This window comes from Chaetomium tenue (genome assembly GCF_020726465.1).
Source record: "Chaetomium tenue strain MPI-SDFR-AT-0079 chromosome Unknown F5144scaffold_1, whole genome shotgun sequence".
NCBI classification, from domain to species: Eukaryota; Fungi; Ascomycota; class Sordariomycetes; order Sordariales; family Chaetomiaceae; genus Chaetomium; species Chaetomium tenue.
Window position 1 is genome coordinate 779,398 of NW_027117329.1, and position 25,975 is coordinate 805,372.

Below are 25,975 nucleotides of genomic sequence, written 5' to 3' on the forward strand. Positions count from 1 at the left end.
CTTCGTCGGCCACCCTGTCCCCGCCGGATTGAGGTTCATAGCCAAATCTCCAGATGCGGAGACGAGTCGTCGGTGTTGGATACTGCCAAAAGAGTTTTTTCGCCATGGTTTGGATAATGCTACTGCGAATATCTGCAGGAAGGTTACTAATCCATGAACACGAATGCGTCGACTCCATGTCGACGGATGTTGAGGTGTGCGTGGGCATGATGATAGGTACCTAGGCACAGGTAGACACGGTCCCTGAGTGCGTAAAGGGCCAATGTTGATAATGATAAGATGCAATAGTGCACGATGTATTAGCCAACAGTTGGTGCGAAGCGGATTAAGTAAGGCAAAGGCGCGGAAAAGGAGCGGATGGTGTTAGATTTGGGCTTTGTGCCGGGGATGTTGTGCATGTATGTAAGGTACCTTACCTTACCTATACAATGAATTGTTCTTTATCAATTTGACTTCCACGTGTCTTGTTCCATTTGACGACGCGATCCGGCCATGGCTAGAATTCCACAAACCCTCAAACCCAGTCACAGGAAACCCTGACATGCATAACAAGAGTCAAAACCGTCAATTGCTAAGATCCAATTCCTGGGCTTCGTGGGGATTGTTAAAGCCAAGAGGTTAGGGCAGAGTCAGACTTTAGTATTCTGCACATGCAGGCATAATCATCTAGTCTTGAACCCCACATGCGTTGTGGGTTGCTATATTGGCTTACTTCGTTCTCGTTCGAACATATACTGAGAGGTACTCAAGGTTGGGAAAGTACTTCTGGCCATGCTGCACGAGCTGTTTAAAAAGTTCTTGTGGAAATGAGCCCAGCTTGTATTTCCTGTTGTAACGCTTCTCTAACCCCCTTTTCAGCCCATCGTTCATCACCAACCGCCCATCATGATATTGACGAAAGACTTCATGAAACGGCGCCGATTCTGCGGTGTCATTGTTGGTACGATTCCTAAAGGTTGAAGGGGTCCATGACCGCATCATAAACGCCCGGGCATCTTGTTCTTTGAGCTCACCAATATCATTATATACACTCCGCATAGCGAGCGCAACGTCCCCTAGGTCATATTGGAAGGTCTTTAGCATCATTTCCACAATCTCCAGCGCGCCACCAATTTCTCCACTGCGTCGATAAGCCCGTCCAGTCTGTGGTGATTCAACCCATTCCGCTTCGATATCCGTACTCAAATACTCCTCTTGCGATAAATAAATTCGCCGTAAGTTTGTTCCAAAAAAATGACGAAGCGTATGAAAAAGCACGTTTGCTTGCCACGCACACGCTATCTTCGATACAGCCAGTTCCTTTATGGCGCCTCCGAACAGGGGCAGCTCGGGGCCGTTCTGAATGAACTGATAATGCCATGCGGGCACGGGGGGACCGCTGGGGGGCACAGACGGGTAGTATTCAAATGAGAGGTCAAAAAGTTCCCTATTGAGAGCCACCGCTCGAGTCTCCTTGCACAGCTCCAAAAACGGCCTCAGCCACTCGTGCAGGAACTCGTTGCAGTCGGGCTGAATGGAGTATTGTGCCTCCCTAGGATCGCGCCATATCATGGTAGCACTGCCCGGATTCACCACGCATATGTTTGCAGAGGCGGTGGGCGTTGGCTCAGCCTGATCCCTGGGAGGGCCCATAGCCGCTCGTAAGGTGATATCTCTTCGAATCTCGGCGGGTAGCCGCTGAATCCATTCTTGCATAGGTTTTGTGCATTTTGGTTTGTTAGTGGGGGGTACTAACTGTGCCATAGCTACATGTATTGAGGGAAACGCGCGCAGTTGGCTTAAGGTAGAGTGGATAGTTGTATAGATAGTTTACCCATCCAAGAACCTGGGTTCCATTCCATTTAACTTATGCCAGAAATTTGGATACGGACAGGACTGTGTCTTGGTTTGTCATGGTTGTTGTTCTGACTTCTGAGAACTGCCTTAGTCTGACTTCTGAGAACTGCCTTAGTCTGCCTGCCTTGTCCGGAAATGTACAACACAATCCTGGCCGTCGGGAATTGTCATCGGCATCGAGTGAACCAATTCTTTATTGGGGTTATCGAGGAAAGGCCTTTATCGAAAGGCGATTTCTCACCCTGGGTAGGTGACAACATCATTCCATCCTTGGTGTAGTGCCAGATCGTCATCTAGTTATTCGTAGACCTCGGTTACAGCGAGGCAGCAACGCCATCACTTCGCTGAATGTCCGGATCTTTCATAAAGAATTAAAAGTGCGAATATTCCCAAAACTGCGAATCCAACCCCAGGATCTTGCGCAGTATGACCAAGGGGTCTGGTTGCGTACCGTGTGCCATACTCGGGAAAGGTACGTTAACAGCACTGACCTCGCTGCATACCAGGGGTGATCAGGTGTCATTGGGGGCCAGCGGTCATTGGGCATGTTGCTTGGTTTGTTGTCACAAAATCACAGTGCTGCGTCTTTTTCATGATAATGGGGTGACTGGGAAATGCCACAACACAACCCCTTGCCGATCTTCGAAACCAACAGAGCCAACACAGCCTTTCCTTCCTTTCTGGTACATCGCTGCAAGGTATGGTTGGTGTTTGCCCAGCCTCGCGTGGCGGGCCATGGCAGTCTATTCTTGGGCTTGAGGCTGCTTTTAGCGCAGCATGCGTCTGGGTCCGGTCACACTGGGCCACGATTCCTGGCCCCTGTCGTGCATAAGTCGGTTTCGCCTGCAACACATCCAACACGCCAAGGTCTCCAAGCACGGGGTAAAAAGCCGAAAGTCCCCATGTTCAGCTCGATGCTTCTTGATGGCGCGCTCTCACCCCGAGCCCAACGGGCATCAAAGGACGGAATGTGATTTGTAAGGACCTCTGTCCCTTGGATGCATGGTGCGGCTCGTTGGTGATAAGTCGGGCAGCCGCAGACATGCAGGTAAGGCTTTGACAGCCCCAATCTCCCAGCCTTACGCTCTTCCTTCTGTGGGACCAACTGTCAACATGCAGGACGCTTGCCCCAATGTCCGGGGTCTAACCTTTCCCCCTCCACGGTAACTGGAAGAGCAATGTGGCACGGCGACGTGCCAAGAGCAGGGGACCAGTTCCCACGACCCCAAACCCGCCGGTGGGGGGCCCTTGATGCAGTCGTGGTTTGTGTGGTGGCAGGCTTCGAGCTTGCATCACAGCCACGCTGAGACCAACCACCTGCGACCATGCGGCGTATTCTTGCATATGCCCCACACAAACATTCACCAACTTCCCATCCCGACTTTTCCTCCATGGGATGCCTGTTGCCGAACCCTCGCGGCCGCTCATGATGCCTTACCCGGGGTGTGTTGGGGGCCGAACAGCCATCTGCAGTCATTGGAAACAGCTGTCCGGGCCTAGAGCACTGGACGAGCCAACGGCATAAAGAATACCAGAAGCCCGTGATGGAGCAGGTCTCGAGGCATCTCTGTTCGCCAGACTGACTTGGCTACCAACTTTTGCTCGACCAGTCATCATGGTCAAGTTTGGTTTCTGCTCTGCCCTCATCTGGGCCGCCGGCCTTGTTGTGGCCTCTGCCTCGCCGGCACCCATCGTCGCAGTCCGGACACGGAACCTCCCCGGCACATCGGACGAGCAGACCCGCCATCTCATCTGGCGCCGTCTCGCGAACTTGGCACATGCGCGCCGAGAGAATGTATTCAAGAACAGCGCAAGCCTTGACAAGAGTTGGAATGATGCAACTCTATTCAGCTAGTGGGTTCCCTTCGTTCTGCCTTGATGGTGCCCACCTTCCACCTCCAGCAGTAACACGAGGCAGCACTTATGAAGCCGACACGGCTGGCACAAAGTTTGAGAACGCCACCGCCGAGGTCAGCATTGAGATCAAGTGTGTGACATGCTACTTCAAAGCTGGCGCCACGGCTCAGTTGACCATCGGGGGAGAGTTCGATCTTGGAGACACAGTCCGCAACGTAACCGGGCAGCTCAAGGATGAGCTCGGTGATCTGATTGAAACCACAGTGGAGAGTATTGACGACGCTATCAACTTAAAGGAGCTCGGGGACTTGATTGGCGATGGCGACTTCCAGCTTGACGAGTTGATCAACCTTGGCAACGTTAGTATCGATGCTGACATCGACATTGACTTGCCCCCGCTCCCGGAAGTTCAACTGTTATTCCAGATCGACCACATGGACCTTTACATGGAAATGGACACGACCATTGCAGCTGGCGTGACCTTGACCATCCCTTTGTACAAGTCACAAACAGCGTTCGGGATAACGGTAGGGCCAGGGCTTGAGGCCGGTATCTTCGTGACTCTGGATTTAATTCTTAGCGTGGAAGGCGAAATCACCATTCGTTCGGGCTTCCATTTGCTTCTCGAGGACCCCGTCGGCTTCAAGTTGGCTTTGTTCGGACGGAATGTGTCGGATGTCATCTTGTAAGGCCACCCTGCTTCCCCTCGAGGACTATCATGCTAACATTTTGTCCACTTAGCAACGGCGGCCAGTTCGAGTTCCTCCCCGTCACCATCATCAGCGGCAACGTTGCACTCAAAGCTATTTTACGAGTCGGCATGCATGCCGGGTTTGAGAGCGGCAACGCAGTCCTTCTAGATGGAATCCAGGATTTCACTGGCACACTCGCGGGCGCGATCGATGCCGTGGTCAAGACCAACAGCGCCGAGAAGTTGGACAGATTCAGACAGAAGGCAAGATTCACTTATGGCATGGATGTGGGTGTATTCGCGACGTAAGTCCCAGCCCTATCCCACCACCCAAGCCATGTGTTCCCTTGCACTGGATCACTAACACAAGCCCTCCCCTTCAGCGTAGCCGAGTTCCTCACCAACATCACCGGCGGCGCCGAGCTCGCCGCCCAAGAAGCCTGCAAGCTCAAGATCGTGCAAGAATACACCCTCGCCGTCGGCGTAGCCGCCGGCGCCACCGCCGCCCTCGGCGACCACACCTGGGGCCTCGAGCCCAACACCACCATCCCCCTCTTCTACACCACCCTCGCCGACGTCTGCGCCATCACCGCCGACGCCACCCCCACCCCGACCGCCGGCGCCGTGGCCGCCCGCCAAGCCGCCGACGACCCAGCCCTCGAAACCACCACCCTCACCACCAAGCTCCTCTACACCGGCATCAGCTGCATGTCCCCCGGCCTGGCCGCCTGCCCCCAATCCCTGCAGACCACCACCCTGCGCACCGAGACCAGCACGCTGGTCACGGCCGTCCCGCCGGGGGTGACGCCGACCTTCCCCGCGTCGACGGCGCTCAGCGTGGCGAGCACCATCCCCTTTGGCAAGCAGGTGAACAAGCTGGCGGCGACGAGCGGCGCGCCGGTGAGCTACGTGCCGCCGCCGCCGCCGCCGCCGTCGAGCTCGGCAAGGCCGAGTGATAAGGGGTGGGGTGGGGATGTGTTGGATGATGTGGGCGAGGTGTTTAATGGGCAGACGGGCGGGGTGTCGAATAAGTTAATTATTGGGCTGAGTGTGGGGTTGGGGGTGCCGGTGGTGGCGGCGGTGATTACCGCGTTGGTGTAAGTGCCTCCCTTTCTTTGCCTTTCTTTTGGCTGTTGCCCCTCCCCCCCCGTACTGGGGTGGTTGATGCCTCGACTTGGCTTGATGAGGAGCATAAGGCTGACCGGCGTGTGCATTACAGGCATTACTTCAAGCGCAAGCGGTACGCGCCCGTGCCCAAGGCGGATACCTCCGTCGAGTATACCGGGGGCTATGAGAGCCCGATGGCTGCGGAGAGGGAGGCCATGGTCAAGAAGACGCCTGACGTGTCGACGTCCGAGGTCCAGCACTGATATGGGTGAATGACTGTTATGATGTGGATGGGTTAGGACGTATGTGTGAAGGCTGGTTGGTGTCAAGTGGGAACATTTTGAGTATCTTGAGAGCGTACCTTGGCGTTTTGGGAGGATTAACCTTCGATACCTGGCCGGAGTTGCTTCCATACGGGCAATTACGACCTTTTCTTTCCCTTCTCTGGTTTTCGGATGCCTGGCTGGGTGCGTTATGGACTCGGTCAACAAAATCACGAGTTTTTACTTTGGGCCTGTTGATCCGTTCTCCCAACTTGTGAGAAACACCGCCGGATGTGATGGGTGTTGGTTGGGCCTGTTGGTCGGGCACATGCCCGTCGCGTAAATGGGGCGACAGAAATCGCCGGTCTCTTTGTCAAAGAACCCGGAGGCCATGGACTTTCCAAGCCCCCAAAATGCTAAAAGCTCCTCGAGGCACCACTCAGAACCGTCCGTCATAAACAACACTTGCACACACGACTGCCACATACAACCATATCCACGAGAAAGTACGGGATCCCGTCCGCTCTCCCCTAGTCAAACTCGTGAGAGCCGAACTAGTACTCAGGTCGGTGACGACTGGGGAATCCTCGGTGTTGTATGTTTTTGTCTTTTTCCTCTCCCTTCCCAGAGCAGCTTTCTTTTTCTCGGCGAAATAAAGAAGGTTGTTGATCTTCAGATCTGCGAGCAAATACCGCAGTTTATCACCGCCGATCTCCTGATCTCAGCTGGGGTTTCCACCGCTTCCCTCCGATAGCTGCGCTCATTTGGGAATGATCGCCAGACTAGCAGGCAATCAGGAAGCGCGAGGCCACATCTAGCTGAGCTAAAGTTTCCAGGTTCCTTGGACTTGAGGCCGACCCGACAACTCTATAAAATCACCAGACACCTCCCGATGCAGCGGCCAGATCTCGACTACGCTCTCTCCTTACCCTCCGCCCACCCCCGGACTTCCGTGCAAACTCGCCTGTGTTATACCATCGAACCGGCCTTCAGTATTCTCCACGGCATCACTTAGCAGTCATGCAGCTCTGATCAGCCTTCCTGTCGGCGACCGCCCTCCTTGCGCAGGCAGCCTCGGGTTTCTACTTGCTGACGACGGACCACGAGACTTTGATCGGACGTGGTTACCTTAGAATCCACTTCGAAGGCACAGCGGCGACCGTTACGTTCGAGACCAGCACTGCCCACCCGTTCGCCCCGATTTCCCTAGACGCAGGTGGCGACATAGGCAGCGGGGTCATGCTCAGGAAACCGCCGTTTTGCCCAACTTTTGATGACGAATCCCAGTGTTGGCAGATGTACTCGAGGCTTGGCTCCTCCCTCCAAGTAAGTGTCTGTGATTCTCGAGTGCTACAATCTATGTTGCTAATGCCATAACGAACAGGAAGGCGACATTACAGGGCCATTCGCTGTTGTCGACAACGACCGGTTTGTGTATCAAGGTGCAGAAGCCCTCGTGTGGAGTGCTTGTTCGGTGGCCCGGGGTGTCGACATCTGGAGGCTTTTCCTGAGCGCCAGATCGCTTGATGTCGAGGAATGTTTTGGGAACATCACAATCACAGCGATGGAATATGGCTCCTGAAAGTGTTGGAGCGGAGTTTTTGGGAAATCAAGCAGGAGTGTTTCTGGGTCCGCGGTCTTCGGACCTCTAGGGACCTCATTTCCCCGCTCCAATTGGTAGGGAGGTACCTGTACTTTATCGTCTTGATCTCGGAAATGCAAGAATCTGAATGCCCGTCCGCCTCCAATTATTTTGGTGACACCTTGAATAAAGCAGCCGCCTTTGAAAGGAGACACAGTTCTAGAGTAAGGTAATGATACAGTGATAGTCAATACCTCCAAAGAGGGCAAGAATTGGAGCTGGCGACGTATGGATACCTAGGTAGGTAACATGCGATCGGCCAGGATGGCATTGGCAATACTTACCTGGTAGGTTTGTATTATCCCCGATTTTATTGCCCCGGGTGCTACCACTTAACGCCCCAACATATAATAATATGAGGTACCTACCTACCTATTGAAGGTAAAAGGTATTACCACCTTCATCAACATGAATTAGAGTAACACTAGATAAGAGATTAAGAATAAACGCCACAGGAATATCCCGGTTTTGACTCTGCCCCGTATATCTCGATCCAACGTCTCGCCTCCGTTCTTTCCTTTGGTTAGTCTTTTCCAGCCCCCTTACAACGCCAGGCCGCAGAGGACGCAGGCGGCCGCCAGCGCCGTCTGCATTGTTCGAGCGGGACCCACGCCGCCGCTACTTGTTGACGACTCCACGGCAGCGGTGGTGGTGGGGGTGGGATGGTACCTCGACATGGAACTCGACACGGAGCTTGACACGCGGCTCCAAATGCTGCTCGCCGCGGGCGGGTCGACTGTGACTGCACAGGGGCTGCCTTCCATGTCCTCGAGAATCTCAAACCGAGGGCATGTCGGCTTCGTCGCGTTCGGGGGCGGCCCGATCTGGATGAGTCCTCCAAATTCCGGGCACTGAGGGATGGCCTCCTGCACGTCGTGGATCTCGCCCTGCCAGCCTCCCTTCCCCCACACGGTCTGGATGTTGAACGCCAGAGCTCCCTCGGATGGTAGCTGAGCGAAAACCGAAGATTCGGATTTTGTGCAGGTGGGGAACAGACTCGTCCATACAATGTTCCACTGCAAGAGATATCGATCGTGGGGTCCCGGTGTATACTCGGTGGCTGGTGGGGTTGGGATACCTCGCGGGATCCAATCGGTGATATTGGTGAAAGCGACGAGGAACTGAGTTGCGTCGGTTGACGTTTGGTTGCTGAAGACATTGAAATGTCCAAAGTCCATAGAGGACCTAATCGTATCCCACCCCTGGACTTGACTGATAGTCCAGAAGACCATGAAGTCCCCAATCGACGCCGCGACGCTGGGGTTTTGGATAGCGAAAACAATGGGCATGGTGTCGGCCGGCTTGTATGTCTCGTTGTGCGGGAATACGATGTCGAATTCAAATTGCCGGGTTGTTGTGACCACCTCTGCCGCCGCCGCCAGTGCAGCCAGAGCTGCGGGTGCCCACAGCCAACAATACATCATGCCGTCGTTAATGTCAGTGTTGAGACTCAGCCTTGGTGTTTTGCGTTGAGTTGCCAGGGACAGAGGAGAGGGACAGGGGAGCGGGACAGAAGAGCGAGGGCTGTTGGTGCACCCGACAAAACTTCATCCCGGCAGGGTGGCATCAGACAATACCAAGTGGTTAGCCTCCGCGATTTTGCTTGTTGGTGGAGCGTACATCCGGAATTCGGATAGGGGACTTTCGGGCTCGGCAAAGGATCCCGATCCCACCCCATGAGCCGCTTGGCGCTTTGCTTGGTTTGGGCAGCTGCCTTTAATTTGCCCTGGCTGTCTTGGCGGTGCCTCGACCATTTTTATCCGTTAAGTCCGTCCCAACTTACTCCGTAATTACTTGGTATTCCAAACTCCCTAAGGGCTCATCGGGGGTTCAACAGTGGCTGTCTGGTTACATGTAACCCGCCAAAGGAAGTCATTGGAAAGTTGTTAGGAATACTCATTTGGAAAGCCCGGCGAGGACGGGGATGGATGATGGATCCAGTCAGCGGGCAGTCTGGCCAGTACCCATCGTTACTACTATCACAGTGCGTAACTAATGGGATAGTATTAGATATATAACTGATGATATGGCCGTTTCAGATCCCACGTGCAATTCATACCCTCCATGGTCTCATGGTGTTCGTAGGAAGGGACAGTCACGTCGAATGGCCAGGTCGGCTTGTTAATACGAAGTACTTGCAGGGCTCGGCACCTGGGTTGGGTTCCTTTGGTTGGTCAAAATTGGACACAGCCTCAATCCTCAATCTCACCAATGCTGCATCGCGGCTGATCATCGGGTCACAAGTCGCCTGAGCCGACGACGTCGGTAAAAATCTCCATCTTCAACTGCTTCAAAACTTGGCGCGTCCGTGTCTACAATTCTGACCAACAATCAAAAGAAACAACCACAACCCCGGGACACGACACTCCATACTATTGAGAACGAGGCCTCTGCGGGCCTCACCGCACGCATCTCTGCCATGGCAGACGGGAATCCCGGTACGACCACACCGACGACACCAAATGTACAGCATACTGACAGTCAAAGTCGCGGGTAGCGTTTACCTCTATGCCCCCAACACGGCGGCAGCCATATTCTTTGCCGCTGCCTTTGGAGCGGCGGGGCTATGTCATCTTGGGCAGTCCTTGTCAGTCCATGTCCCCGTTCCCGCACATGCGTTGTCTATGTCGCCTCGGATAGGCCGGTCTAACAGCTTAACCCTCGTCACTTCAGCTACTACAAATCATGGGCAATGACACTCTTTCTGCCCTTCTCCTGCGCGCTCCTAGCAGCAGGCTATGCTACCCGCAGCTACGGGACCTACCACAACGACGACCCGCAAGTCTACACCGCCAGCCTGCTCCTGATCTACGCCGCACCGTACGCACCCACCTCCCTCCCCCCCCGTGCAAGTCAAGATACCCAACTAACCAACCCACCCCCGCCAACCAGCCCCCTCCTCCAACTAACCAACCACCTGATCCTCACCCGCCTCTTCCACTTCGTCCCCTACTTCGCGCCGATCCACCCGCACCGCACGCTCATCATCTTCAGCGCGCTGACCGCCGCCATCGAGCTGCTCACCATCGCGGGGGTCGCCTACATCACGGACCGCACGGCGCCCGACAAATCGCTCGGCATCGGCGACACGCTGACCAAGGCGTCGCTGGTGGTGCAGCTGATCGTGGTGGTGGCGTTTCTGCTGCTGGCGGGGGCGTTTTATAGCAGTTGTCGCGGGGGGCGGATTCGCAATGCGAGAGTGGTGAGGCCGTTGGCGGTCGCGGTGGTGAGTATGCTGTTGCTGGGGGGGCGGACGGTGTATAGGATGGTGGAGCACTTTGGGGTGCCGGTTTCGAGGGAGGGGGTGGAGCCGGGGAGTTTGAACCCGGTGGTGCGGTATGAGTGGTATTTTTATGTGTTTGATGCGGCGTTTGTGTTGCTGGCCACGGTGCTGTGGAATGTTGGGCACCCGGCAAGGTATTTGCCGGAGAACCCGGCTATGTACCTGGCGCAGAACGGGAAGACGATCTTGAAGGGGCCCGGGTGGAACGATTCGCGGTCGAAGACGGAGACGATTTTTAACCCGTTCGCGATGCTCAAGTCTGATGGGCGGCAGAAGAAGCCCTTTTGGGAGCAGAATGGGTATAGCATGACTGGCGTGAGGAGGGTGCGGCGGTAGGGTTGTGACTGTAATTATTCAACTGGGACTTCATTTGGCGACTACTTCGATTTAGGGACATGAATAGACGTCTGGATTCCTTGATGTGGTTGCAAATTAACAAACTGATATCGATGTCAAAGCTTGCTTTTCCCCCTTCGCCCCCTTGGTCTTGTCACGCTCATCAATCGAGTAACCCGCACATAGCGAGGACAACAGCCTCCGAGCCTTCCTCCCCGTTTACATCCCCAACATAACCGAGCTTGCCGGCGCCAACTTTGGAAAACACCACAGCAGCCTCATTTGAGGTTTCCCTCTCAGCGTACCACACCTCTGAGCTCTCCACGTTGGCGACGAAGAGCGCCTTTTGGCTGTAGGACGAGGGTAACCGGGCCGCCAAGCGGTCACCAACGACCTGGGGGCGGAGTTCAACGCTCTCCCGCTGGTAAGAGCCCCGCTGCCACGGAAGGCCTAGGCGGGCGAAGAAACGATTAAACTGCCCCTGCGTGACCATGCTGCTGAAGCAGCCCGCTAGGATAACCGTCGTTCCACCGCGTAACAGGTCTATCACACGTTCGCAAAGCTTTTGTTGGCGTGTGATGGCGCCATCCGTAACGAGAATGACAGATGGTGGGGGCTCTCCGTTCAACATGGTGAGGGCGACCTCGGGTTTCGTGGCCCGCTCCATTGTGGCCTTGGGGGTTATTTTCGCGATGAGACTTCCATAAATGCTCTGGAACATATCCTCATAATCGAGACACAAGGTCAGGATGCGGGGCTTGGGTTCTGTCCTACCACCACCGAGCCTAGCGGTGCTCTGGGGAGAGGTGGCGGTGACATCGCGAAACATGGGCTCAGGCCTCGCCATGTTGGCTGCCGCCTTCGCCAGGGCGTCGGCACCCACATTGAGTTCCCTGGGGATTTTCCAGAAGGTGATCTGGAACCCACGATCGGCCCACCTCTCCACCTCGCCCAACAATAGTTCCCACAGGTCTTTGTTTTTGACAGCGCGCCCGGACTGGGTCCTCCATCCGTTAAGAGTCCAGCCTTGGGCCCAGTCGGTGGCGCCGTCAACAACATATGAGGAATCGGTTGCGATGACCATGCTGTCGAAGCCATCCTGCTTCCAATCGCGCAGGCGCAAGGCCGCGATGGCAGCGCGCAACTCAGCCCGGTTGCTAGTAACGACGCTTTCGTGTCCAAATGGTCCTTTCTCCTCAAGCCGACCTGATGCATCATCATCGGGGCCATAAACAACCGCCCAGCCACCCCTAGGGTTTGGCTGCCCATTGTTCGTACAAGCACCGTCGATATACAGAAGAAGCTTTCCGGGGTCGCCCCTGGCGATAAATCGCACGATTTGGCCGCCGCTGGCCGGAATGGCGGGGAAGAGATGGGGCAGAGCGGCAGTCGGTAGCGTATCTTCCATCTTGGAGGGGAAGACGCGGCCAACGCCCCGCCTTCTCTCCAGATCTCCGGGCCCCAGCTTAGCGGCCGCCATGCGGGGGCCGGGCGGGCCAGCGGTTTGGGTGGGCCCTTGGTAGGCCTGGACGAACTTGCGGGTATCTTCTTCAACCATCACTAAAGCGTCCTCGCTTTCTTCCCAGGCTTTTTTGCACCAGTGCAGAACCAACTGGGCTTCTTCTGGAGAGCCCGTCGCGTAAGATTCGGGCATGGCAGGAACCCCTCCACCCTCATCCAGCAAAGCGTCCCAAAAGTAAGGGTTGGCGTCGTTGACAATTTGGCACAGTTGATGGTACTGCCCCTTCAAAGCCTTGATCGCCGTTGAAGTTCCCGTAGTGGTGAACGTCTGAACCTTCGATTTCACAAGCCGCCCTATGGGGCGATCGAACTCGGTAAAACGGCCCGCGTTACACGCCTGGAAGTCGAGAAGGAGGCGCAACTTCAGGAGTGTTAACGTGACAAGATGAGCAAGATTCTCCCGAGGCCAGTCAAGAGACTCGAGGGCGTTGGCGTTTTCGATGTCGAGATAGGGTAGGGCCGGGTTGGCCCAGTCATAGTTATCGTCGACAGTCGCCCACCACTTAAGGAAATCGTAGCATTCCTGTTCTCGGCCGAGCCGCAGCAGCAGCGGGGGACGGCGTCCCGGACACCCAAGTTGTCGCTTCGGCAAAGACGTAACATGTCGGTGAAGTGCTCAAGGGACTTCTCCACGGCAGCCACGGTCTCAACTTGGAGGAGTGCATCGGCGGCGGCGAAACGTGCCCGCATGTAGTCTCTGGTGCCGTATATCCCCCAGAACCGCCCAACGCCGCTGTTGAACACATCGGCCGGCATCAGAATATCACGGCGGTCTTCTCGAAGCGCCGCTTCTTCCCTCGCAAGGTTTTTTTGAGTATTGTTAATGGCAGTACAGGCTTCCTTGTGTTCCCGTCGGTGGGCTGATTGATGCTCGGGGCCACAGTAGCTGATCACATTGCAGTCGCCGCAACGGAGCAACCCCGACCGCACCGGGCACACGCCGCATCTTTGCGAAGTGCGCTCGAACCACGACATGGCGTCAAACCGGAGGCTTACAGTTGGTTTCAATTTGCAGCGGCTAGTCGTCGTCGGCGGCCGGCGGGCGACGATCGGTAGTACGGGTCGACTTTTGGCCGCAATCTTGAGTCGTTACGTCAATCACTTCTTACCCCTCCGGAACATCGATAGGTAACTCAGTGCCTGCCGGAGCTGGGCTTCAGGTTAGTGGAGGGCACAGTGCGAATGGGTTCATCACCCCGGGAACGCATCTCAAATATGAACAACCCGACAAAATGGTTATTAACAATACCGATACAAGAGTCATTCTAGTCGGCCGTTGTATTTCGTCAGGCCCATCAGCATGTCTCCAAGCGGAGTGGTTTCAATGATACGGTGCTTGCTTAGATGGCACCGTGCAAGAGCAGCACTTGGTCCGGGAACTCCCTTTTCTTCCCGGCCGAGATCGGGTCCCGGAAATCCCCACCAGTCCCGGGCCAAACACGGGAATCCCGATTTGTCGTCCCGATAAGTGTCCTCCTAACCGCTAGCTAGAGACGTCACGATATTCGTGATCACTTCATCCCGCCGTCAGATGTGACATTCTGGCAAACCACTTAGCACCGTTAGCCGCTAGAGTATGACTTGACTGTGAGCACAGTCTCCTGCTAGGAATGTAGTTCGAGAAACCGGGGAAAGGCAGTCGGACCACTCGCAAATCCAAACGATTGAGTCTTGTACGAGCTTCCGGGAGTCTCGGCTTTGCCTAGGTACCTAGGCCGCAGGCGGCAGACGCCTTCCGAACCCGAACCATGCCACGCCCTCCTACACCTTCCCATTCCCGATAAAAGTTGAAGGTACCCTGAACGCCCCTACTTTAAATACCTGCGCTCCAGTCCCCACCCCGCGCATGCGTGACCCCTTTGCCATCTGATCTCCCCCGGAGCATGTTGGGCAAGTGATTTCGGATTCCGAACCAGGCTTCACTTCATCCAGACGCTTACCCAAAGAGAGCCTTCTACTTTGATCACAGTCCCAAAATCCAATTCATCATGGCCTCCAATCTCGATGTGGCATCCCTCTTCCGAGTCGATGGCATGGTCGCCGTGATCACCGGCGGAGGGACCGGTAAGGCCCACAGCTCACAACCACCACCCCCAACTCGCACTCCCCCCACCATCCTAACATCCCCCCACAGGAATCGGCCTCACCATGGCCCGCGCCCTCGCCATCAACGGCGCCAAGCGCGTCTACCTCCTCGGCCGCCGCCTCGACGTCCTTTCCACCGCGGCGGCCGAAAACCCCGGCATCTTCCACCCCATCCAATGCGACGTGACCGCCCATGCCTCGCTGCAATCTGCCGTTGACCAAATCACCTCCGAGACGGGCCACGTCAACCTGCTCGTCGCCAACAGTGGCGTGGGCGGCCCGGCCGCGGGCTGGAACCCGGGTTTGTCGGTGGGTGAGGTGCGTGCTAAGCTGTTTTCGCAGGCGAATATGGACGGTATGACGTCCACGCTCAATGTTAACGTGACGGGGGCGTTTTTTACGATTGTGGCTTTTCTGGAGTTGTTGGATGAGGGGAATAAAAGGGCGCTGCAGGGAGGGTTTGGTCGGCCGATTGTGGAGGGGAGTGATGTTCCAGCCATTCAGAGTCAGGTCATTGTGACGGGGAGTATTGCGGGGTTTAGTCGGATGGCTATGTCGTCGCCGGCGTACGCGGCGAGCAAGGCGGCCATTATGCATTTGACCAAGCAAGCGAGCTCGAGCTTGGCTGGGTATGGCATTCGGGCGAATGCATTGGCGCCGGGGTGTGAGTGTCTTATTTCGAATATTTGAGTTGTGGTGAGGGAAGGAAAGGTGCTAATGAGGTTTTAGTGTTCCCCTCGGAGCTGGCTAGTGGTATGATCGGCACCCGCGACCCCAGCAAGGAGTCGGCCGATGACCCGCGCTTCGTTCCGTCACGGAGATTTGGGGGTGACGAGGAGATGGCGGGCATGCTGTTGTACCTTGCGAGCCGCACGGGAGCTTACACCAATGGTGCTGTGTTGCTGGCTGACGGCGGACGATCTGCGGTGATGCGTTCATCGTATTAGTTTCGGTAAGGGCTCACGATATACTACCTAGGGAATGGAAGGAGATTCATTTGGGCCACGGTTAGATAAGGTTACTATCGAGTTCTCACGATACAGTGAAAAAGCAAACAAAAGTGTCCACAGGGCCCAGCTTCACTCTAACTGGCCCACGGAACTAAGACCATTCTCCGCTACCAATTCTCCTCTACCTACATTCCCGCGCCGGCAGCATCCTCCTGGCCCTCGGCACCCGCCTTGTCCGCCGGCGGCAGGTTCATTTTGGCGGGACCGTTCACGCAAATGCCCTCCTTGGAGAACCGGCTGCCATGAACAGGGCAGTCAAAGCTCTTCTCCGCGTGGTTCCAACAAACAACTCCCTTCATGTGAGGACATAGGGCACTGTACTTGCTAACTTTGCCGTTTTCGTCCTTGTAAATGGCAAGGGGCTTGGCGGTTGCCTGTGGCGATGTTAGTCGCAGGCATATAGCGAAACCTGGGGGAAGCTGTTCAACTCACCGAGTTCAAGACGCCGCCACACCCGCGGTCCAACTCCTCGATATCGGTAATGTCTGTTTGGAGGAACCGCTTGTACTGCAGGTTGATCTGGACGTCATGTTTCACCATACTTGGCAACGTCTTGAGGATGCTGCCCAGCCTCTTCGGGCTGTACAGCGACGCCCAGTCATTCGGCTTCCCTTCAATCTCGTCCGCAATAAGTTTCCCAGCCAACACACCATGCGTCAGCCCGTCCCCAGAGTCACCCGTGACAACAAAGACTTTGTCGTTGCCTTGGTTCTTGCCGATGAACGCCATGTAGTCGACAGGCTCAAAGATCTGGCCGCTCCAGCGGTAGTCTGTCGTACCAGCTTGGGTGAATCGCTCGCGAGTCCACTTCTCCAGCTCATCGAAGCGCGGCTTGGTTTCTTCCTGTCCAACCTTGTGGTCGCACCCTCCCACCACCAGATAGTCATCCTTATCATCGCATTCCGTCAGCCGAACGTACTTGTACGCCTCGGCGTTGTCGTACAGGAGGCAGTCCTCGACCGAACCCTTGGGCACTCGCACCGCAATGCAGTACGAGCGGAAATATTCCAGCTCAGCAACGATGGACAGTTTCTGAAGAGGGATACACGTGGCCTCAACGGCGTACTCGGCGTGGACGGTGTGACCTGCCTCGGTCTCGATGGTCACCGACTTGTGGCCCATGCCGAGCAACTCCACACCCTTCTCATGGATGCCTGAAACGCGGGTGCGCGTAAAGCACTGAAAGTTGGGTTGCTGTTTTAGCCAGGACAGCACGCCGGCCAGATACCGTGTCGGGTGGAAGGTGGCCTGGTTCTCGACGACCATCCCGCCGCGCTGGTCCGGCTTCCCCGTCCAGCCGCGGATCGTCAGGTTTTCCTATTACATTGTCAGCTTTTGTACTTACTATTCCCTAAAGCACCTTGTCCCCGCCCCGAAGGTCGGGAATGGCCGGTCGCTTTGTTTTTAACACGGCGGGGTTTGGCCCAGGGTCACTCACATCAAACCTACTCTCCACCCCCAACCTTCTCTGCATCCCCGCCTCCTCCCTCAACTCCGCCATCTCCCCCTCATACCCCCCCTCTCCCCTCCGATACTGGCTCACATCACACGCCCTGACCCTCCGAAACTCACACTCGATCCCCAACTCGCCCACCACCTGCCCCACCCTCTCCCTCGCCCACGCATGGCTCTCCGCCGCCACCCGCGCCCCCGCCTCCCCATGCTTCTTCGCAATCTGCACGTACCCATCGTCCAGGTCGTTGGTCAGGTGCCCGCTGGTGCGGCCCGTCTCGCCGGAGAGCACGTCGCGCGCTTCGAGGAGGGTGACTTGGTGCCCGCGCAGGACGAGTTCGTAGGCGATGTGGATGCCGGCGATGCCCGCGCCGATGATGGCGGTGTGGGTGGTGAGGTTGTGGGTCAGGGGGGGGAATGAAGGGAGGGTTTTGTAGGGTTGTTTGTGCACCCAGACGGGGTCGGTGGCGCCGGAGGTGTGCATGAATTGTTCGGGGTCCGGGGTGGTGGTGGTGGTGGTGGCCATGTTGGCAGTGGGGGTTGTTGAGATGGGGCTGGTTGGGAAGGGTGTTAGTGATGAGGGTACCAAGTGTGTGCAAATTGGATGGTTGTAAGTGTAAGTGAGGCGGATCTGTATGGAGACTGTGGAACTAGTGCGGTAGAGAAAAGGAGCACATACCGATATTGGAATCGGGGTTGAAACTGTGGCTTGCTTTGATCGATTATACTAAACCGCGGGCGAGAAAGTTGACTCCGAAGGGATACCGGACAGCATACTCGAGAGAATCGACGATGTCCAACAATCAAGTTATGTAGCGGTCGTGATGGGTGGGCGGCGGTGGAAGTGACGTCACCAGCACCCAGGTTACAATGCCGGGTTGCTACCAGCCTGACTGCTTGTCTTGTGCACAGCACTGCGGGTGCCATTATACAAATGGCATATAACAGCCCTCTACGGGGCCTGGAAACGCAATGTATGGCCGGTAGTCCCAATTGTCTCCGTCCGAGACACCTGGGGGGGAGGAGGAGGGCATTCGTCATGTTAGTTTGGAGTTCGGGCCCATATAACACGGCCCGGCCCTCCCTCCTACCCGTGTCCCCCTTCTATGACGACATCATTTCGCTCCCCGGACAACATACTGTGCAAATAAACACCAAGGCTAAGTTGTTGACCCAATCCCCTGGGAGGAACAGTGGGGCATATCCCTTGCTGCTATACATGGAATCAACACCACATCAACGTCGGCACCAAGTTCATACTCTGTATGCATGGCCACGAAGGCGCCGGCGAAGCGCAAACCAGGCAATGCTAGATTTTTCACGTTACTACGTTGATGAATGACCCCGTCCTGTATTATTCGCTGCCTGAGATGCGTTAGTACAGCTTCGGGTATTCTGGGTGGAGTCTGGTACTTCCGCCGCTTAACAAAACTTAAATGCAACCTCTCTAGCCTACCTGGTTGTATTTTCTAGAGGTACCTACATAGTGTAGTAGCTACCTAATATACCACTTAGAACAAACCGCCATCGGACGAATATTAGACCTAATGACGTGTAACGGCTGAACCAATACCATGGCAACAAAACACTACCCCGTGAAATCTTGGACGGGGTTTCATTTCATTTGCGACGGTAGCTCTCCGATTTTGGTTTGCTTGCTCAAGTGTAGTCGCGGCGGCCGTGTTCCCTCCTCTCTTGTTGGTGAGTGTGTGAGGAAACATGGCTTCCATCTTTGACATGGCTGATGGGAGAAAGTCGCTGGCTCGTCAAAAAGGGACCACGTAAAGCGAGCAAACAGTTGCATCAGCTGAAATAAGAAGAAGCATAATTGAAGACTGGAGGGAAGTGAGCGGACAACTTAAGTTGTTCGTCACGGGCAAGTTTGTCAACAGATCGAAAACCCGACACGGTGCCCGATCTCCGGAGAAGGGATTCCGAGAAGAAAGACGTAAAAACAAGAATTCTAGGACAGCGTATGGAGCGGTAGCATAAAGCTTACGGCCGAGGATTCCAGGCAGCGAGACCTGGTTTTCGGCGAACTCCAACATCAATTCTAATCAATTTGATAAGAGGCAGGTTCCCGAGAACCTGCAGAAAATTACCAGGCCCGATTCTACTGGCAGCAAATTCTCCTCAACATGAATTGCAATGATTTCCATGGTGCAATGACTCCCTCTTCTGCATGCCCGCCGCAGCTACCCGGTGAAAATTCACCGGTTTCAATTTCATGTTCCGCCGCGTTCTCACCCTGGTCGCTGCGGATCTTCCCCTTTCCTCTGCAGCCACCTAACAGCACTCTCCACACGCTGAAATTAATGGTAGTCAATTCATCGAAAATGCTACGAGGGCTAAGTTTTTCAGGCTCAGTTCTTTGTTCGTGGTTTCAGCCTTTGGCGGGGTGGGTATCCCCATCGAGCGACTTATCACATTATCAGCTAGGCAATTTTTAATTCACTTTAGTTTTCTCTCTGCCATCTGGGACCAAGACGAAGCAAACAACAAAGCTTCCACTTCCTCCAGACCATTAACTGATTTTGTGCCTTTCCCTCAACTCCTGCTGTCGCCGTTTTCCAACTTTCTCGTTTCTTGCACTCTTCTTCCCAACCCCTCGCCCAGCCTCAATCGTCGTACAAAACAAACGGAGCTGTCGGTTCTCTGCCGTCTTCCGCCCACACTTTCCACCTCCCCATTTTTCCAACCATGGCCACTCTTGCGGTCGATCCCGAGGAGGAAAGCACGGAGTCGTGCATTGTTGTTGCCAACCGTAGAAGTCCCCGAGCCAGGACTTCTACCGTTCCGAAGGTAAGTTCCCAACGCCAGCCAACGATCGCCTGTTGCACTGTACATCCGCAGCGCGAAGTGATTGCTTGTTGAATTCGCCTCCCCTGTCAAATCGCCTCCCAGGCTTACGTCGTTTATGATGCAATCACAGAAGTCTGCGATACCTATGAGACCCGCTACGAGGGGGGGTCGCTCCCGAGGGCAGGCGCAACCCATCAAGAGGCCGCGCGGTCGACCGAAAAAGCCAAGAAACAATACGGCCGAAACCGCCATCGTCCTCTCTGATAGCGATTTAGAGGATGACAGCAACGAACCGCCACGCAACGACAAAAAGAGGCCGATCACGAAACTCGAAGCTCCCACGACCGCCCCCGATCCGAAACGACTAGCACCTTCCCACCATGCTTCCTCGTCCTCGCAACCCGTCCCTGCACCGATCCGAGCGGGGACCGACGAGGTTCGCCAACAATTAGCCTCCGAGAAGAAACTACGAGCCGAGGCGGAGGAAAAGCTAGCAGAACTCCAGCGGTTGCTGGACGAGAAAGATGCTTCTTGGGCGGCCGACCTGGCGGCTCAGGCGATGCCTCTCCAGCTGCAGCTGCAAAAGATGACAAAGGACAAGAAAGATGTCGATGCCGTCGCCCAAGATCTCAAGGCGCGCCTCGAGGCCTCGCTGAGCAAGAACCAAGAGTACAAATCCTCTCTCGAAAGCCTGACCGCGAACGCTGCGAAGGCGGAGGAAACCAGGGCCAAGGCCGAGGAGCAGGACATTCTCATCGCCAACCAGAGCGCTGAAATTACACAACTAAAGAAGGCCGTTGTGTCCCGCGCAAAGGAACTTGCCGAGGCCGGCCAACGGTTTGGCGCAATGACGGCGACGCTTCGCGACCTCACCACCCGTCATACCGCTACCACCGAGATGATCCAGCAGCACGAATCCAGGATCCAACATCTTACCCACGCACTGTCCGAGGCGAAGAACAACCCTGGCTCGGTTAACGGCCCCCGGGCTGCCATCGGAAAGACGGTCGCGGAGGTCAAGGAGCGCATGGCCCAAGTCGAGCGGCACAATGCCGAGAGGAACGTGACGATTGCGGACCTTCAACGCAAGCTAAACGTCTCCAAAGAAAAGTGCGTTGGGATGGAGAAGCAAATGGTCTTGGCCCAGAGTGAACGCCTGCATGCGGAAGATCAGTTGGCGAAGGCGGAACAAAAGCTGAACGCGGCCGAGAAGGAACTCGCTGCGGTGGAAGCCAGGCGCAAAGACACGGACGATAAGGTGGTCCAGCAGATCGCCATGACCGTCAACAAGCGGAAGCAGGCGGAGGGCAAACTCAAAGCGAAGGAACAACAGCTGGCGCATTCCGAGGAGATCCTCGCGGAGCAGAAGAGCACGTTGCTTCGCCTCAAGAAGCAGCTCGTCGAGGCTGAGCAGGCCATCCCACACCAAGCGCAGGAGTCCATCAACAACCTCACTTGCGAACGTGATGCCTTGCTCGGAGAGACACAGGCACGGCTGAGGGAGATAGAGGCGCTGCAGAATAGCGCCGGGTCCCTGCGTGCCGCCATTGCCGGTTTGGAGCAGGAAAAGCAGGAATTGACCGCCGCAGTTGCGGACAAGGAACTCGTCACGAAGGAGCTGGCTGCGCATAAGGATTTGGTCGCCGTACTGGGGCGAGAGCGCCAGCAGTTCGAAGCCTCTTCGGCTCGTGCGTGGGAAGAGGTGGTTCCCCTGAAAGCCCAGCTCACAGAGCACAAACGGGCGTTATTGGACCTCCGAAACCAGTCATTGCGGTGGAATTCCGCCTCGGAGAACGCCATGCAACAGATCGGGACTCTCCAGAAAGAGCGAGACCATTTTCGAGAGGCGGTTACCAGGCTGCAGGGCGAAACAGAGTCTCTGCGGGCGGAATACACTCAGGTTGTCAACAAGGCCACCACGCGGGAAGCGCAGCTCCATGACAGGATTTCGCAAATGACACACAACTTGGAGGCGAGACACGGCGAGGTGGTGCAGCTCCGACAGAACCTTGTGAGACAGTGCCTTAGGGAGGACACCTTGCAAAAGGACATGGCGGCTAAGAGCACCAAACTCCTGCAGCTGGAGGCAGAGCTTAAAGAGAAGCAAGCCGTAGTGGCCACGAAACAGGAGGAAATCGACAGCCTGCGGGAAGGCATCAACAACCTCCGCATCGCGGTGACAAAACTCGAAACCGATTTTGCCGCCCAGCGAGAAGAGCTGGAGCAACGTAACGCAATGCTCGCCGACAAGGAGCAAGCCATCACGACAAAGCGTAACCAGATCCAACAGCTACAAGAGAACGGCCTGGAGCTCACCGCGGAAAAGACACAGCTCCAGGACGACCTCACAGACCAAAAGGGCAAACTCCAACAACTGGCCACCCAACTCACCCAACTCGTCAGCGACAACAAAGAGCTCCAAACAGCCAACACCGCCAAAGAACAAACCATCGACTCTCTGCGCCAACAGCTTTTCAGCGTCACGCGCGACAAATCCAACCTCCAACACCAAATCACCGCCCGCTTCTCCGAGATCGACACCCTCAAAACCCAACTCGCCACCGCCGCCACCACCATCCAAACCCTCACCCAAACCATCACCACCCTCAAACAAACCACCTCCTCCCTCCAATCCGACCTCCACACCCTCACCACCCAACAATCCCAAACCGCCGCCCTCGCCTCCACCCTCGAGTCCGAAACCGCCACCCTCAAATCCCAACTCGCCGACACCACCGCCCAGGCCGCGCAAGACATTGGCGTGCTGGAGGGGCGCATCGCACAGCTGGGCGTGGAGAAGGCCGCGCTGGAGGGGGCGCGCCGCGAGCAGGATGCGCTGGTGGAGAAGTTGCGGGGGGAGGTCGCCGAGGTGTTGGCCGAGGGGGAGGCGCTGGAGGAGTATTTGGCGCGGAGGGATGGGTGTATTGAGCGGGTGAGGGGGTTTGTGAAGACGCTGCCGCAGTGGATGGAGAGTACGTTGATTCGGAAGTGAGGGTGGGGCGGTTGATGGGGAGGGGGGTGATGGGAGGTTGCCGTCGGACGTTGAGGTCTGGTGGGACCTAGGGAGGTTGAGATGGGTTGGGCGGAGCTGGGATTTCGGAGCGGTTTTGACTTTTGACTTTGACTTTCATTTTGGGCGTGGGTTACCGATGTGGTTGGGAGTCAGTTTGCTACGGCTTCGGGTTATTTGGGCGGGGGACGCACGTTAAGGGGGCGTTTGCTTTTCTCGATGAGTATCTATGAACGCAATGAACTTTCTATTTACCTTTTTAACTATCCTGTGATCTGAACTAAAATGGGAATGGTGGTGTGAATTAAGATTAAACATTGAAATATCCCCTCCCCTTTCCCTGTTCCACCCTCAACGATATTCCTGGAAGCCAAAGGCTAGGCCACAGTAAAGAGGGTCGAGCAGAGTACCTAAACTAGACATTTACAATCTCCTTACGAGGCCTCGCCAACACTAGTTTCAACGTCTCCTTGAATCGACCCCTGCCGTTTACAATATCTTGCATCACTACCTATTCTTTCCGTAGTCTTTGTAGCCTCACTACCACTGCTATCATTCTTCCTCTTGTTTACAAAGACCTACCTGTCAAATAACACTAATTACTCGCACACAACTTGAAACGGATCCTTCCTTCTCTCTCCGCAGACCGAGGTCGGCAAACGGCAGTACTAGACGGACACACATGATATCCAAACCCGAAGAAACCGAGAGCTAAGCAACACCCACCCAAAGCCGAACAGTTCAACCGAGCCCGAGCCCGGCGGGACGCACGAACCATATCTTCGCCTAAAACCAATCTCCCCCAGGGTCGAGATCGGCGTCATAAAGGAAAGCATCCTCCGGCGGTCGCTGATTCATGACCTGATCCAACAAAGGGTGCGCCGGTCCCAACAAATCGCAGATTGTGGGCCCCCTCTTGTGAAGCATCGCGAATGTCCACAGTTCCCGGCAGTAAGGCGTCGGTTCCACGGCGTCACCTGCACCGAGGTCCCATTCGTCGAACCACTCGAACGGGTCATCGCCATAGCCGACCTCCCCGTCCCGCGACGTAAATTTCCATAGAACTGTGGGGGAGCCGTTGGGGTCGGTGCTGGGGACCTGGAACACGTAGACGCGACCGTGTTTCTTTGCGTGATAAAACCGTCCCCAGGCCCATTTCGGGCTTTCGCCGCACCACTGCCTCATGGTGGATTTGTGTTGCGAGCCGAAGCTCTCTTCCGAAGCCGCAGAGCCGGCGAGGCTCACGGCATCGGGCGCACCTTCACAGCCATCTGTTGTGATGAAGAGTGGTGCCTGCTCAGTTTCCAGGTCGACCACAGCGTGGATGGCGTCGTCGCAGTCCGTGTGTACCACGTCGCAAGGGACGCCGTTGATGTGGTGTATGAGGGCATGCTCGCACATGTCCCGTGGTGCCTCTGTCGGGTAGTCGTTGAGAACCCGCAATGTGGCGAGCCGAAGGCCTGGAAGTTTGGCCATGCGACCAATAACGTCGGTTCGGGCATCAACGTTTTCGAGGTGGACATGACGCAACGAGGTGACGTTGGCCACTATGATTTTGAGAAGCACATCGGGATCCAGGTTCATCGAGACGAGTTTCAGCGACTGAAGGGCGACTATGGCGGATGCCGCGAGATCAGATCCGAGGATCTTCTCCTCGACAAAGCCCGGGGAATCCTCGAGGCGGCCATGATCGAGGCAGAGGCCGAGGTGGCGTAGAGTTGGCGCAGCAGCAGAGCAGGCGGCTAGAAGGGAAGGGTTCTCGACCACGACCGTGGTTGACCTCAGATTGATGGGGGTCCAGCACAGCTCCAAGGACTCTAGCCCCTTAACCGCAGCTGGAGGGATCGGGCGGAAGTAGCTGTAGCCGGGGAATTCATCGGCCCATCGCAGACGGTGGACGGCCGAAGTGGCCCGGGCCATGGTAGGGAAGATGAACAAAAAGAGCCCATCATTCGACTCGTAATTAGTGTGAGAGCAAGCCATGTCCTGAAATGTCTGGAGGAGGCTTGCCGCCATTGGGTAGTCGGACCCCGGGTTGATGGTCCGTTCCGAACCCATGGGGCGTGAGACAAAGGTATGAAGATTGGGAAGCTGATCGACCGCCTCCATGAATGTTTCCCTGAAGTTCTCAATGGACTCCTCACGTTGTCGCCTTGAGTCGTCGTATGTAGGGTTGTCATTGACGGGAATGCTGGGCAACCAAAATGCTTCCTCGGCTTGACCTTGAAAGTAACTGCAAAGGTTTACAAGGTCGTCGTCGTCTTCCTTCTCATCCCAAGAAAAGACGGCGTTGAGGCGATCGAAATAGCCAAGATCCCACGAGAGCTCCAACCACTCGACTTCGTGGACATGTTTGGCCAAATCTGGGTCGTGGCAGATAGCAAGGAAGCTCTGGCGGTCGAAGTTTAGTTTGGAGATGCCGATGCGGTAAAACAGACGACTAGAGGTGGATAGAACGAGCCCCCGAGAGGTCAAACGCAGAGATGCGATGTCGTCCTGTGAAAGCACCTCATCCCAGACAATTAACCTCTGGATATCGTATGGGAGCGAATCCAAGTTGGCCGACAGTGATAGCGCTGGGGTGGGCTCGTCGTGTTCAGCGTCAATCATGTCGATTTCTGTTGCGATGGCCCGAACAGCGTCCATGATGCACGTGTGTTACGGCCAGTGTGAGGGCAGAAGAAAAAAGAGAATTGAAGATGAGGGAAGCCGGGAAAGCAGGTTGGGCATGAAATGCCAGCTTGAGCACAATACGTCTTACCAACAAACGGTTTGCCAGCCACCCAATAACCACATCCTGAACAACAGCCCTGTATTCGTCTTCGACGGCACTTGCTGCCCGTTCGCAGTCCAGGCAGTTCCAGGCAGCAACAGCCCGACCCACTTTTTATTTTCCCCTTCACCGCATATTAGCGCGCCCAACTACGGCACCTAGGTACGTACCTACCTAGGTAGGTAAAATTCTTCATGAAAGTCACCGAAAAGGCAAACATTGCAACTTGTAGTTTGAATTCCATATGTACATGACAAGGGTTTGAGGCCACGCTGGTGTCTGCCAAGGGAACTTGGAAATGTTTCTT

At 55.7% G+C, this 25,975-nt stretch overlaps 8 protein-coding genes across 8 annotated transcripts; 4 read left to right on the top strand and 4 right to left on the bottom strand.

Annotated features, from left to right (window-relative positions):
* Nucleotides 1-3,451: 3,451 nt before the first annotated feature.
* On the top strand, nucleotides 3,452-5,754 carry F5144DRAFT_477414 (uncharacterized protein; the record flags this gene model as incomplete). The annotated part of the gene is made up of 4 exons (XM_066785043.1): nucleotides 3,452-3,690; nucleotides 3,755-4,378; nucleotides 4,768-5,481; nucleotides 5,604-5,754. 4 exons carry the CDS (start codon nucleotides 3,452-3,454, stop codon nucleotides 5,752-5,754), a joined length of 1,728 nt encoding a protein of 575 aa, XP_066647771.1.
* A 1,883-nt stretch (nucleotides 5,755-7,637) lies between these two features.
* Nucleotides 7,638-9,127, bottom strand: F5144DRAFT_6701 (uncharacterized protein). The gene has a single exon (XM_066793319.1). The coding sequence runs from the start codon at nucleotides 8,818-8,820 to the stop codon at nucleotides 7,939-7,941; it is 882 nt and encodes a 293-aa protein (XP_066647772.1). The 5' UTR covers nucleotides 8,821-9,127; the 3' UTR covers nucleotides 7,638-7,938.
* Nucleotides 9,128-9,893: 766 nt separating this feature from the next.
* Nucleotides 9,894-11,097, top strand: F5144DRAFT_6797 (uncharacterized protein). The gene is made up of 2 exons (XM_066793327.1): nucleotides 9,894-10,216; nucleotides 10,289-11,097. Exons 1-2 carry the CDS (start codon nucleotides 10,089-10,091, stop codon nucleotides 11,013-11,015), a joined length of 855 nt encoding a protein of 284 aa, XP_066647773.1. The 5' UTR covers nucleotides 9,894-10,088; the 3' UTR covers nucleotides 11,016-11,097.
* F5144DRAFT_607639 (uncharacterized protein) lies at nucleotides 11,086-13,511 on the bottom strand (the record flags this gene model as incomplete). The annotated part of the gene is made up of 2 exons (XM_066791567.1): nucleotides 11,086-13,059; nucleotides 13,095-13,511. The coding sequence occupies 2 exons, from the start codon at nucleotides 13,509-13,511 to the stop codon at nucleotides 11,179-11,181; spliced, it is 2,298 nt and encodes a 765-aa protein (XP_066647774.1). The 3' UTR covers nucleotides 11,086-11,178.
* A 1,013-nt stretch (nucleotides 13,512-14,524) lies between these two features.
* On the top strand, nucleotides 14,525-15,568 carry F5144DRAFT_481198 (uncharacterized protein; the record flags this gene model as incomplete). Its single annotated transcript, XM_066785271.1, has 3 exons — nucleotides 14,525-14,600; nucleotides 14,671-15,285; nucleotides 15,351-15,568. 3 exons carry the CDS (start codon nucleotides 14,525-14,527, stop codon nucleotides 15,566-15,568), a joined length of 909 nt encoding a protein of 302 aa, XP_066647775.1.
* Nucleotides 15,569-15,756: 188 nt separating this feature from the next.
* On the bottom strand, nucleotides 15,757-17,609 carry F5144DRAFT_597038 (FAD dependent oxidoreductase-domain-containing protein; the record flags this gene model as incomplete). Its single annotated transcript, XM_066790847.1, has 3 exons — nucleotides 15,757-16,005; nucleotides 16,064-16,948; nucleotides 17,070-17,609. The coding sequence occupies 3 exons, from the start codon at nucleotides 17,607-17,609 to the stop codon at nucleotides 15,757-15,759; spliced, it is 1,674 nt and encodes a 557-aa protein (XP_066647776.1).
* A 1,881-nt stretch (nucleotides 17,610-19,490) lies between these two features.
* F5144DRAFT_6874 (uncharacterized protein) lies at nucleotides 19,491-23,279 on the top strand. The gene is made up of 2 exons (XM_066793329.1): nucleotides 19,491-19,885; nucleotides 20,016-23,279. Exons 1-2 carry the CDS (start codon nucleotides 19,784-19,786, stop codon nucleotides 22,875-22,877), a joined length of 2,964 nt encoding a protein of 987 aa, XP_066647777.1. The 5' UTR covers nucleotides 19,491-19,783; the 3' UTR covers nucleotides 22,878-23,279.
* Nucleotides 23,192-25,744, bottom strand: F5144DRAFT_553161 (uncharacterized protein). Its single transcript, XM_066787786.1, has one exon. It carries the CDS (start codon nucleotides 25,539-25,541, stop codon nucleotides 23,682-23,684), a length of 1,860 nt encoding a protein of 619 aa, XP_066647778.1. The 5' UTR covers nucleotides 25,542-25,744; the 3' UTR covers nucleotides 23,192-23,681.
* Nucleotides 25,745-25,975: the final 231 nt, after the last annotated feature.